This window comes from Oryctolagus cuniculus, chromosome 9 (assembly GCF_051225735.1).
Source record: "Oryctolagus cuniculus isolate XC-2025 breed Fujian yellow rabbit chromosome 9, ASM5122573v1, whole genome shotgun sequence".
Taxonomy (NCBI): domain Eukaryota; kingdom Metazoa; phylum Chordata; class Mammalia; order Lagomorpha; family Leporidae; genus Oryctolagus; species Oryctolagus cuniculus.
Window position 1 is genome coordinate 61129866 of NC_142875.1, and position 12525 is coordinate 61142390.

Genomic DNA, 12525 nt, shown 5'->3' on the forward strand with positions numbered 1-12525 from the left:
AAAATATTTATTTATTTGAAAATAAGAGAAACAGAGAGAGAGGGAAAGACAGAGAGAGAATTCTTCCATCTACAGGTTCACTCCCCAAATGGCTGCAATGGCCAGGGCTGGGCCAGGCTAAAACCAGGAGCCAGGAGCATTCTCCAGGACTCCCATGTGGGTGACAGGGACCCAAACACTTGGGCCATCATCTGCTGCTTTTCCCAGGCCAGGGAGCTGGATCAGAAGTGGAGCACCAGGGACACAAACCAGCATCCCTGTGGGATGCTGGCCTTGTAGGTAGCAGCTTAACCAGCAATGCCACAATGCTAGCCCCAGGATTACTTTTAATTGCAGAAAATCTGAACTTAGAAATTCCCACTTGGATGATGCTAGGTTACACCACCATCATATTAATGGCAACTACCAAATCTCTCCATTTTTAGTACCTTTTTTGTTTGCAAGTAGTAAATAATCTTTGAAACCAGGTGAATATCTTGTTGCCCCCAAAATGTGCCACTCAGTGGTTTCTTACAGTTATACTCTTAATTATAAAGTAAGGGTGTGCCTGCAATAAAGTTTCAAATTCAAAGAACTATGAAGGGCCCTTCCTTCCAGTCCTCCAGCCACACTTCTGGAACACATTTGATGTCCTCTCTGTTAAATGCTTCATGTGCATCCCTTTGGAAGCTTTCAATGTATTCATAAAGCCAAATGCATTTCTTTTATTTTTCAATCACAGATGGGAACATATTATAGGTACTATCTTGCAACTTCATTTTTTTTTTCACATAGGTTCTGGACTTCTTTCCTATCAGTGCATACAGATTAGTTAACCTCATTCTATTCTTCTTACCATTACTTAGATTATTAGTCTCTTAAATGTACATTATTACTGTTTTCAGTTATCACTTTATGATTTCAAACAATGCTGCAATAAATATCTTTGGTTTTGTGTCCTTTTTGTGAATATACTTGGAAGAAAAATTGTTAGAAACCTAACTTCTAGGACCAAATGCACCTGTCATTCCTTTTCTTTTGATCGATGTTGCCAAATTTTCTCTTAAAATTGCATCACTTTCTGCTGCCCTCAAAAACAATGCCATTTTCTCATGCCTCCCTCCTCATCAACACTGGACATTAGCAAATTCTTCAATCTTTACCAATCAGACAAGTGAAAGAAAAACAGCAGCTCACTGATGTTTTAATTGTCACTTTTCTAAACAAGGAGGTCAAGTACCTTTTCATGAATTGATTGGGTATTTGAAATATTTTCTCTTTGAATTGCTTGTTTAGTTTCCATCCTATTTTCTATAAGGTATTCTGCATGGACAACAAATACAACTTCTTTCAAGCAACGTACTAGAAAAATATACATAACAAACTTCATTATAATAGTCCTACTACTTCAGTTGGTAATCTATACCTAGGACTCCTTCCTACAAAACCTGTGGTTCCTATAGTATATATTTAAGTTCACTACCTTTAGTACGTTTTTACCCAATTGACCTTTAGATTGAGAATACTTTAATAAATGTGTAGCGAATTTTCCATATCAAAATCTTATTTTTTAAGAAAATTCAAATTTCTATAGGCAAGTAGTAGAAAGCAGCTGAAAATGAAGAAATCAGCATATTGATCTTGAGCTGATACTTTAGAGCCATTAATTTCATCTAGGGTTTCTCATTTGGTACTAAATCAAGAAGACATTTCCAAGAAAAGCAAAACCAAAAAACTAAATTAAATCTGTTTAGAGAGAGCATACTACATCTACCTTTCACCATTACAAGAGCTACTTTCATTCTACTTAAAAAATCAATTTTGTGTATCCCTGGAGTACACAGGCCCGGGCTGGAGTGTGAGAAGAACTTGCCTGATCAATGTAAAAAGCCGTGCCTGCGCGGATCTCCCGCCGCTGTTTGAGATCCGTTTCCGTCGTGTCCCTTGACAGCGCAATGTATTCAACCTCTCGCTTGGTCAGCTCCTGGAGAACAAGAATGAAATTATTCCAAAACTCAAATCAGACTCCCAGCATACGATTTGGTGCAAGTTATCTGGCAATGCCCCTGCCCTACAGAAAAGCATTTTAAACATAATTGTGGGACTAGTGCTGTGGTGCAGCCTGCAGTCATAGGGACCGGTTTGCATCCCAGCTACTCCACTCCACTGGCTGCTCCACTTCCGAAAACACCATATGGGTCCCGGTTCTAGTCCCAGGGAAAGCAGCAGAGGATGATCCAAGTACTTCAGTCCCTGCATCATGTAGAAGACCCTGAAGAAGCTCCTGGCTCCTGGTTTCGGGGGTGAACCTGCAGATAGAAGCTCTCTCTCCCTCTAACTGCCTTTCAAATAAGTAAATAAATCTTTACAAATAAATAAATAAATAAATAAATGTAATTGTGGATGAAAAAATCATTTACGTTTCAGCTTTGAGAAAAATGTAATAAATTGAACATTAACCAATATATGTAAATAACTCCTTAGAGCTCTACTTCTGTACTCAATCCTACTATAAGCAATAAGAATGAAAATTAGATATTAAAACCTTAATTTCCCCTAGAGAATGCTTTTCAAATATCCTGAGTAACAACCTGAAAGTACTACTTGATTTTCCCATAAACTACTATAGCTGTTTCTGTAAGGAATGTTTATCTTTTTTTAAAAAAAGTGATTAAAAACAATTTACTTCATTGACCAATATTTACCAATTGTATACAGATTGTTAGGTGCTTTACCCAGTATGAAATTAAGGTCAAGCCCAACAGTGAGATCAATAGGCACACACAGCTGAGGAGGGACACAGAACAGGAGAGACAGGGGGAGAAGGAAAAAGAGAAGATGAAAGAGGAGAACAAGAAAGAGGGGAGGAGGGAAAACCTTGTTTCTTCGAAAGACAATACGTTTTAAAGGGAAACCAACCAGAATCAATTTCTTGCATGACAGTTCATCCTCCTTCAATTCATTTTGTCCTACACGTAACAGCTATGTAAAAGAAAAGTCTTTAAAATTATTTTTATTATCTTCTTTTTCACAGTGTTGAATTAAGAACAATGACATTCTCTATCAAGGCTTGCAATAAGTTTTTACTAAACAGGGCAAACCAATTACTTTACTGGAACATAAGGGGAAAAGTTGAATGCGCATGCTATTAACAGTGAGAGGTAATATCTCTATACAAGGAAGATTTTTTTTCTCTACCTTATCTCAATTTGATTTCATAAAAATAAATTATTATTTAATTTTTAATGTGCTAGTTGCTAACTTAAAATATGAGTACTTAAAAAAGATTACGGAAAACAAAATTAAAAGACAGGTTCATTTTGGTACAAAAATATTTTGAGTGTGCAGCAGCAATAATGGCATCCCATATTAAGCACTGGTTTGAGTCCCAGCTACTTCACTTCCAATGCAGCCCCCTGCTAATGCACCTGGGAAAGCAGCAGGAGATAGTCCAATTACATAGGTCCCTGCCACCCATGTGGAAAACCAGGATGGAATTCTGGGCTCCTGATTTTGGCCTGGCCCAGTCCTAACTATTGCAGCCATTTGTATATTGAACCAGAGGATGGGAGTTATCAACCTGTGTGTCACTCTGCCTTTCAAATAAGTAAAATGAAACAAAAAAAATTTTTTAATCATACTAATGTTTTCAGAATACATATTTTTCCTAAACTTTTTAAGGATCCCTTATATGCATGAAATTTAAAAATATTTTGCACCAAAATAAACAGCTTTTAATTCCTTTTTTCATGAACTTTTGGAAGTATCCTCATATGTGTGGAAAGGATGAAAAATTTTAAATATAGAAAACACACAGAGCACAGTAGTGAAGACGAGATAGCAAGCAATGTCTCCCTAAATACAATGAACTGTCTGTGAGAATGCAAATTTGGAGTACGGTAGCAGTTTTTTCCTTTGAATAGATGCCTCTGCTTTTACTTCTGGAACACATCACCAGTACCTTTATGTCTTCTTCACTGGTTAGTTAATACTATCACCCTTACTGAAAAAATGGCACTCACAACAGGCATCCATTGCTTGAAAAGCTACGTATGCCTCTTAGTATGAAACTGTACCATATTACACCCTGAACTGCCGCACTGAGGAAAGTGTGAACATTATATCATACCCAGCACTGATGGCTTCCTTGGACTCTTCATCAACCATGACAAGCACCAAAGTGTGGGGAGCAATCCGGACTGGACTGAGTTACTGGAATTAAGACTTATTCTATGCATCTGCTCTCCCACAATATGGTGCTGGGAGAGAAGTAAACAGCTTCCGCACAGCTGCCTCCAGTTCAACCAATAAACTGTAGGACTTGCTCCTGATTGGAGAGCGGCGTACTCGGCGTGTGGGCAGCCGAGTTAGGATTGGCGGAAGAGGACTATAAGGGAGGAGAGAGACGGCATGCACGAGGAACATCTAAGGGGAACATGTAGCTGAAGGAACACCTGTGCAGCCCCCGAGAGAACCGGCCGGCGGTGTGCCGCTCCCCTGCGGAAGTGGGGAATGTGGCAGGGGGAACCGCCCTTCCACGGAGGTGGAAGGGATAGTAGCCAACCCGGGAAGAACCAGCAGCAAACCCGGGGAGGGCCGAGCAGACGAAAGAACAGCGCAGAGTCTTGTGTCGTTCCTCCACGAAGAGGGGGAGCGACATAATGGTGCCGAAACCCGGGAAGAACCAGCAGCAAACCCGGGGAGGGCCGAGCAGACGAAAGAACAGCGCATGGTCCTGTGTCGTTCCTCCACGAAGAGGGGGAGCGACATAATGGTGCCGTGACTCGGATGTGAAGCCTAGGCAGGGCTTAATGTCGTTCCTCCACGAAGAGGGGGAGCGACACCAAAGTCTTCTTTTTCTTTAATTTTAGTGTTTAATTAGTTCTTTTTTAACAGGTTCAATGTGACTTGCAGATACAATTCTAAGAACATGGTACTCCTTCCTCCCTACTTTCTTCCTTCTCTCTTCCTCCCATTCTCCTTCCTTCTCCCTTTCTCTCCTTTAGTTTTTCAGGTAACAAACTTTAAATTTATTTTACAGTAAAAAGGCTTAATAGTTCACCAAATCAGAAGCTTAACAAGTAAAAGCAAAAATAACCTAGTTTAGTGGGAATACAGACAATGGCTTCGCACCAAAGTCTTCCAGGTGCTGTCTGATGAAAGAGGTATGAGCAAGCTCACCAACAGTGGCAGGAGGAGGTGGTGGTAGTGGTGCACTGAGGTTTCTTGTTTGTTTGTTTTTAAGATTTATTTATTTATTTGAAAGTGAGAGTTTCAGATAGAGAGGAAAAGACAGAGGAAGGGAGAGTTCTTCCATCTGCTGGTTCACTCCTCAGATGACCACAACAGCCAAAACTGGGCCAGGTCGAAGCCAGGAGCCAGGAACTTCATCTGGGTCTTCCATAAGGGTTAGCAGAGGACCAAGCACTTGGGCTATCTTCTGTTACTTTTCCCAGGCCATTTGCAGGGACTGGATCAGAAGCTGGTTTGTTGTTTTTTTTGAAGGATCACAAAAATCACAAAACTTCTCTTATATGAGCTCAATATTAAATGAAGAAAATTATCAGTTCTCACTCATTCATTTCTCACTGGTTCAGCAGGCTTGTCCCCAGATTTCTCCCTTACCTTATCTACTCCTTGGTTGTAGCAGTACTCACTGCAGAGGCTAGTACTGAGTGTTAGCCTCAGCTCTACCTCACAACTAAAATTTGTGTAAGTATACCAGCTTCACACTTACAGATTTATGTTGCACTTTGAACCACCAAGCCTCCTAAAATCATCCAACCATTCTCCTCTCACAGTTTCAAAGAGTTTTAGAGCTTGCCAATGACAAAATCTACATCATATAGTGTGGCCTTTTAAAAGAGCAAGGTAGGGAGTACACATCTGAAAACCAAAGAGGTTCCAGACCTGGGAACCCCTGTAGCTGGTCTGGCATTCTCAGATGAGATACTTGTGCCTTACATATTAATGATCTCATAATAATACTGCAATGGCATGTTATACCTCAGAAACTGGTTCTAAGGATAAATAAAAAAGTATGAAAGGAATGAACTGGTGGGAGGTACGTTCTGATTCACCCGCTGCATTTTTGTCGTTGCTGCCTCACATTATTTTTGCAGTGTCAAAGTCAAGTCACCACCAGAAAAGAAAGTATACAAAGATCTCGGTAGCATAAAAATCAATCTTTTAAACAACAGAAGGAAGCTGTAAATAAAGATTTTTCTCTTCATCTTAAAAATAAAAAATCTTCAGAACACAGCACCTTCATGGGATGGTACACTCCCTCATGTCATTAGAATAATAATTATTAATGCTGATAAAACAGTAGGAAAGTCTTGTAAATGTTTTTGATTGGATTGAGATTTGAACATTTCAACTCAACAGCTCTGCAAGCATGTAAGAGGATAACATGCAGAAAGGGGAAACAACATGGAATGCGCAGTCTACCATTCATTAGCTAGATAACACTTGACTCATTTAAACTATGTGAACTGTGGAGGATTTCAGGGCAGGCTGGAGAACATGGAACATACAAAATATGCTCTAACAAATTTTAGGTTCCCTTTAAAGACTGCATACTTCAAATGCCCAGGCTTGTTCGAGTTTTTAAAATGTGAGTCGGGGGCTAAGGGGATATTCATAGAGTACCACAAAACTAAGTTTTGTTCTAGACTTTCAGAGTTGTTGATTCTATCTACAAAGCTACTCATTTCCAGAATTTATAAATTTCCTTCTATAAAAATGGAGATTTCATAGTTAAGTTCAAAAAAATTAAAGCAATGAATGGCAAATGTATGTCTGCTTTTCAAACAAGTTTTGCCAAACCCTTCATAAGTAAATCATCCTCTGATGGTAGCATCTGTCTAAAGCAAGGACTAATTCTGGCACTGTTTGTAGAATTCTAATTCAATGTAACTAATAACATAGCTGATCACTGTTTAGATCCTTAGGAACTGACAAGAATTGATTGCTTACCAAGTACTGCATAGCAATAGAGCGGCGAAGAGGTCCAGGAGGTCCTATTAGAAAGACATCTTGCCCCAAAAGATCCTTCTGCATTATCCATCTTAGATGGTGAACTACAGATTGAGCCAGAGAGTCTGAAACTTTCAGGAGAAAAAAAAAAAAAAAAAAGAAAGTGAAATTCAAATTGAACTACTACTTACAACACTAATCTGCAAGCAATGCAGACATTATAGTTTAAAATATATATATCTATATGTACACAGAGAGAAGCATAAAGACACTTGGTAAATTTTCACACTGATATGCGATAAAACCATTACTACCAGAGCTAAAATGGGACAAAGTTTACAATATTAGAGTCACTTATGTTATACTTGAACGTATATAAGAACATTTGAAAAATCACCTACAAGTACCCCTAAAGGAATTAAAGTGCCTTTCAAAAATGATTTGAGGAACTGATATCATTACTTTGTCATAGTTTTATGGAGCAATCCTTTTGTTTTGTTTTGTTTTTTGGACAGGTTAGACAGTGAGAGAGACAGAGACAGCGAAAGGTCTTCCTTCCGTTAGTTCACCCCCCAAATGGTTCACCCCCCAAACGGTTGCTACAACCGGCGTGCTGCGCCTATCCGAAGCCAGGAGCCAGGCGCTTCCTCTGGGTCTCCCATGCGGGTGCAGGGGCCAAGCACTTGGGCCATCCTCCACTGCCTTCCCGGGCCACAGCAGAGAGCTGGACTGGAAGAGAAGCAACCGGGACAGAACTGGCGCCCCAACCGGAACTAGAACCGGGAGTGCCGGTGCCACAGGCGGAGGATTAGCCTAGTGAGCCGCGGCGCCAGCCAACAATCCTGAACAAATCTTTCCAGGTGATTAATTATCATAGTCTTGAAAATTAGGGGAAAATTCTACCATTTATAAAGTGGCAATAGGTATAAGATCTCTTGGCTGGCACCGAGTGTGGGTGTGGGTCACAAAGGTTCATTTTTCTGCATTTTACATACACATACAGGCACATACAAACATACATACATTTATCTGCATACAGGCATATAAAATATTTTTGTATTTTCGAATGTTCCATACCTTTCAAATTTTGTTTAATCATCCATCCCACAGGGTTGGGGTAGACTAATTGGGGAGAAAAATCTCAGTAGGACAACAATGTAAACTAGATTAAAATATGCTAAGATATACCCTTTCGAGAAATCATCATTTCATGATGCTCAACTGCAATCCACCTGAGCCCAGAGTTCACCTCACTTACAGCTCTCAAACATTGTTTCTTTCCCACTTCAAGTTTAGACCTATCTTTGTGATATTTGAAGGCACTTCAAAAAGTTCATGGAAATTAAATTAAAAGATAACACACATTTTCCAAGAATTTTGAAGCCAACCTCATATAGTTTTTTTTTTTTTTATTTCAAGGTGTCAGTCACCTTGCTGTAAGACGCCATAACTTCTTCCTAAGTAAATTATACGGTATCTCCTGTGCTGCAGATCTTCTACCACTTTGTACTCTGATATAAAATATGCCATTAAAAACTCAAAACACTTTGGGGTTTTTTTCTTCATGTTTTCGAATTTCAGCTTCATTTGGCCACAGGATTTCCCAACATTACTCTCACAGTTTTGTATCACTCTTTGTATTCAACTTTGGCAATGTGCCTGACCTTCCATTACCTGCACTTGACTATTTAAAATTTGCAAAGTTCTAAAAGGGAAAGCCAAGGTGGTCTCTTTGATTTCCTCCCACATTTTATTATTTATTACTATTGGTAAATAGTCACAATTACATAATCTCAATTTAGTTCTGTATAGTTCCAGTACATTTTAAATGTCTTAACATTGAAATATATTCATTTTCAAGAATCTAAGGTGGCAGTTTCTAATCAAATGTTGTCTCTCTTCCACTAGTTGTCAGATTAATAAAGTGCAGAAGTTTAGGAGTAATTTGGCTCCTTTTTTTTTAACTAGAAAACTAGAGTAGAATCAGATTTATATATCTGTATACTAATGAACTTTATTAAGCAGTAAATAAAGGCAGGGAGTTATTTAAAGCTACATATCTGAGAACTGTATACATTCCTGTGCATGCTCATGGGAATGTCTTCCACTTCAGTGGGATGCTCATATGTGGCTTAAGGCACATCTGGAAATTCCATTCTCAACTACGGGCAATACTGCCACCAGCCTTTGCCTACTATGCATTTGGAAATATCTGGGGGGTATTTTATTTGTTGCAGAACTTTGAGGGATGATTTTGATACTTAATGATGCTAAATACAACCTCTAACACAGTCAATTCCTACCCTGTATGTCGGTGGCACCCTACTTGAGAAAGACTATGGTGTTTTTCTCAAGCCCCCTGTTGCTTGTACATTATTAATGAGTTATTTCCAATTAGTCACAATTAATCCCAAAGAGAGTCCCTCCCCAACTCTCCCACCTTCTGAAAGATGAAACTGTTAAGAAGGTAAATCAGTACAGAATAAGTCTTACCTCTAGATTGAGCCTCTAGGAGATATGGGGATACCCAAAGTTCTCATAAGCATATTAAAATTTTTCAATTTTATGTAAGTTCCTTAATATATGTAAGCAGCTGGGGCTGGCACTGTTATGCAGCAAGTTAAACCATCTCTTGCAATGCTGCATCCTATATCTGAGTACCAGTTTGAGTCCTGGCTGCTCCACTTTTGATGCAGCTGCCTGCCAATGTGTCTGTGAAGCTAGTGGAAAATGGTCCAAATATTTAGGCCCCTGCTGCCCATGTGGGAGACCTGGATAGACTTCCTGCCTCCTGACTTCAGCCTGGTCTAGCCCTTCCTGTTGCAGGCATTTGGGGAGTAAACAAATAGATACAAATAGATCTCTCTCTCTCTCTCTCTCTCTCTCTCTTTCTCTAACCCCCTCCTTCCCACTCTTTCTCTTCCCTGCTCTCTGTTACTCTACCCTTCAAGTAAACAAATCAATATTTTTTAATTAACATATTTAAGCAATTTCTGAATCTGATGGCTGGCCTTCAAGTCCATGGTATATGTTTAAAAGGACCGTTTATTTTCCCTGCTTTTATCTTCCTCCAAAAACAGCTCTAAGGCCATAATTTATTATGTTCCTATCATGTGCCAGGTAAAAATGCAATGACTTTTCATGCTATAGGTCATTTAGATCTCATAAGAAGCCTTTACAGACTGTAGTATGTAAAGCCACAGGCTTCAGCCAAATTATGCTGGGTAAAAATGCCACCACTGCTATTTCCCTGCTACATAACCTTCATCAAGTTATTTAATCTCTTAAGGCTCAATTTCCTCACCTGTGTACAATAATTCTACTTACTTAGAGAATTGTTGTGATGAGTAAATTAAGCACCTGGAACAGTACCCAGTAACAACAAGCGCTGTGTTTGTTATACAGTCATTATCTCGATTTTTTTTTTTTTATTTTTTTATTTGACAGGTAGAGTTAGACAGTGAGAGAGACAGAGACAGAGAGAAAGGTCTTCCTTCCATTGGTTCACTCCCCAAATGGCCACCACGGCCAGCACTGTGCTGATCCGTAGCCAAGAGCCAGGTGCTTCCTCCTGGTCGCCCATGTGGGTGCAGGGGCCCAAGCACTTGGGCCATCCTCCACTGCCCTCCCAGGCCACAGCAGAGAGCTGGACTGGAAGAAGAGCAACCGGGACTAGAACCCAGCACTCATATGGATGGGCTGCTGGAGCCACAGGTAGAGGATTAACCAAGTGAGCCACGGCACCGGCCCCTATCTCGATTTTACAATAAGGAAATCACAGTTGGAAGGTTGTTTTGATACTACCTGAGTGTGTCCTCTCAAGGGTTCATGTGCTGGAATCCATTGTGGCAGTGTTGCAAAAGGGTGGTACCTTCAAGAGGCAGGGCCTGGCAGGAGGTCCCAGGATTGGCCCGGCCCTTCATTCAAGCTTCCTGTGGCACCACCTGACCTGTCCATCTTGCATGCACTCCTTCCACTGTGGTGTCATCCACTGTGAGACCTGGAGGTAAGGTGCCCTCACCGGAGCTGAGGCCACACGGTGTGGACTTTCTGCCTCCAAAACTGTGAGCTAAATAAACTCTTTTCTTTTTGAGTACCCAGCCACAGGCGTTTCTTCATAGTAATGAAAAACAGACTACTATAGTTACTGTCATTTGTCCATAGCTGATAAGGCTATAAACCAAGATTTAGATCTAAGTAGTCTGAGTCATACAGTCCCTCCGAAAGCTTTTCTATAGGCGTCTGTTTACCTTCAGGTCCAAGAATCTTCTCTAAGTATGGATCCCACAAGGCTACATCAAATTTAGTAGATTTGCTTTTCTGGCCATCAGTTTGCTCTTTCATTTTTGGTGATATCAATGGTATTTTTTACTCCTTTTATTAAAATTTCAAATTCATTTCATTATATTATTATCATCAGAGGACCTACTTCTCCACAAAATTCATACTATCACTTGTTCATGTTTCATTTTAGTGTATTTTGTCAAAGAAATGCACCTCCATATTTAATTTGCCAGGAAATTGCATTAATCTACTGAAAGAAAGCATTATGTAGTGTTGTGTGATGTCTGCAGTATATTTTACATTAATGCTTGAAACTAGCTGTATTTTTAGGATAGCCTCAAGAAAACATGAGTCATACTTAAAAGCATGCCAGAAATAGAAACAAGATTTAAGACTGTACATTACGAACATCTGCAAAACAAACTGCCAAACTGCCATGCATAACCTAATATAAACACAGCCCAGTGCATGAGAAATTCCCAACTTCAGTGTTTTCAGGCACAAGACGCTACCTTCCAGGAGTCCACATAATAAACTGATGTCAAAATAATGCCAAAGAGCTTGATCATATATCCTACGATTTCCTTTTCTAGGTAAAAATAAGACATCTGGTTCATGATGAACTAAATTTCTGACTTAATTCCTACTCAGTATTTTTAAATGCTTATTTATTTTCATTTATTTAAAAAGCAGAAACAGAGAGGGAGGGAGGGGGAGAGAGATAGGGAAAGAGGGAAGGAGGGAGAGGCAGACAGAGGGAGACAGAGAGAGAGAGATTTTCTGTCACTGGTTCACTCCCCCAAAGCCTGCAACATCCAGGGCTGGAGCAAGCTGAAGCCAGGAGCCAGGAACACTATCCCAGTCTCCCATATGGGTGGCAGGCACCCATCATCTGCTGCTTCCCGGGATGCATTAGCAGAAAATTGGATCAGAGGTGGCGTAGTGGGGACTCAATTTCAGGCACTCTGGTATGGAATGCAAATGCCCCCAGCTTAGCCACTGTGCCACGGTACCCTCCCCCTAGCCAATATCTGCTTCCAAAAAATACTATTTCTTTCCCAGTCATATTTAAGGACTTTAAGATAATTTTATTGGAATAATCTGAATAATAATTTTCTCCCCTTATAGTCAGATATTTAAAGATTAAAATTTCAGAAAACTCACTGTCCACTCTGCCTGTCAAAAAAAAATTTTTTTTCAGAAAACGAAGCATAGTTCGAATTCTATCATAATAAATCAAAACTAGTGATATTTTCTTAGCATCCCAGGTGCAACATAATATAA

The 12525-nt window shown here is 39.8% G+C and overlaps 1 protein-coding gene across 1 annotated transcript in view; it reads right to left on the minus strand.

Moving 5' to 3' along the window:
* VWA8 (von Willebrand factor A domain containing 8) overlaps window positions 1–12525 on the minus strand; it is a 407445-nt gene that overhangs the window by 335413 nt on the left and 59507 nt on the right. Inside the window, exons 3-4 of the mRNA XM_008260014.5 lie at window positions 6958–7088; window positions 1853–1963 (exon numbers count right to left, since the gene is read on the minus strand). Coding sequence (XP_008258236.3) covers window positions 1853–1963; window positions 6958–7088 — 242 coding nt within the window. The remainder of the gene's footprint in view (window positions 1–1852; window positions 1964–6957; window positions 7089–12525) is intronic.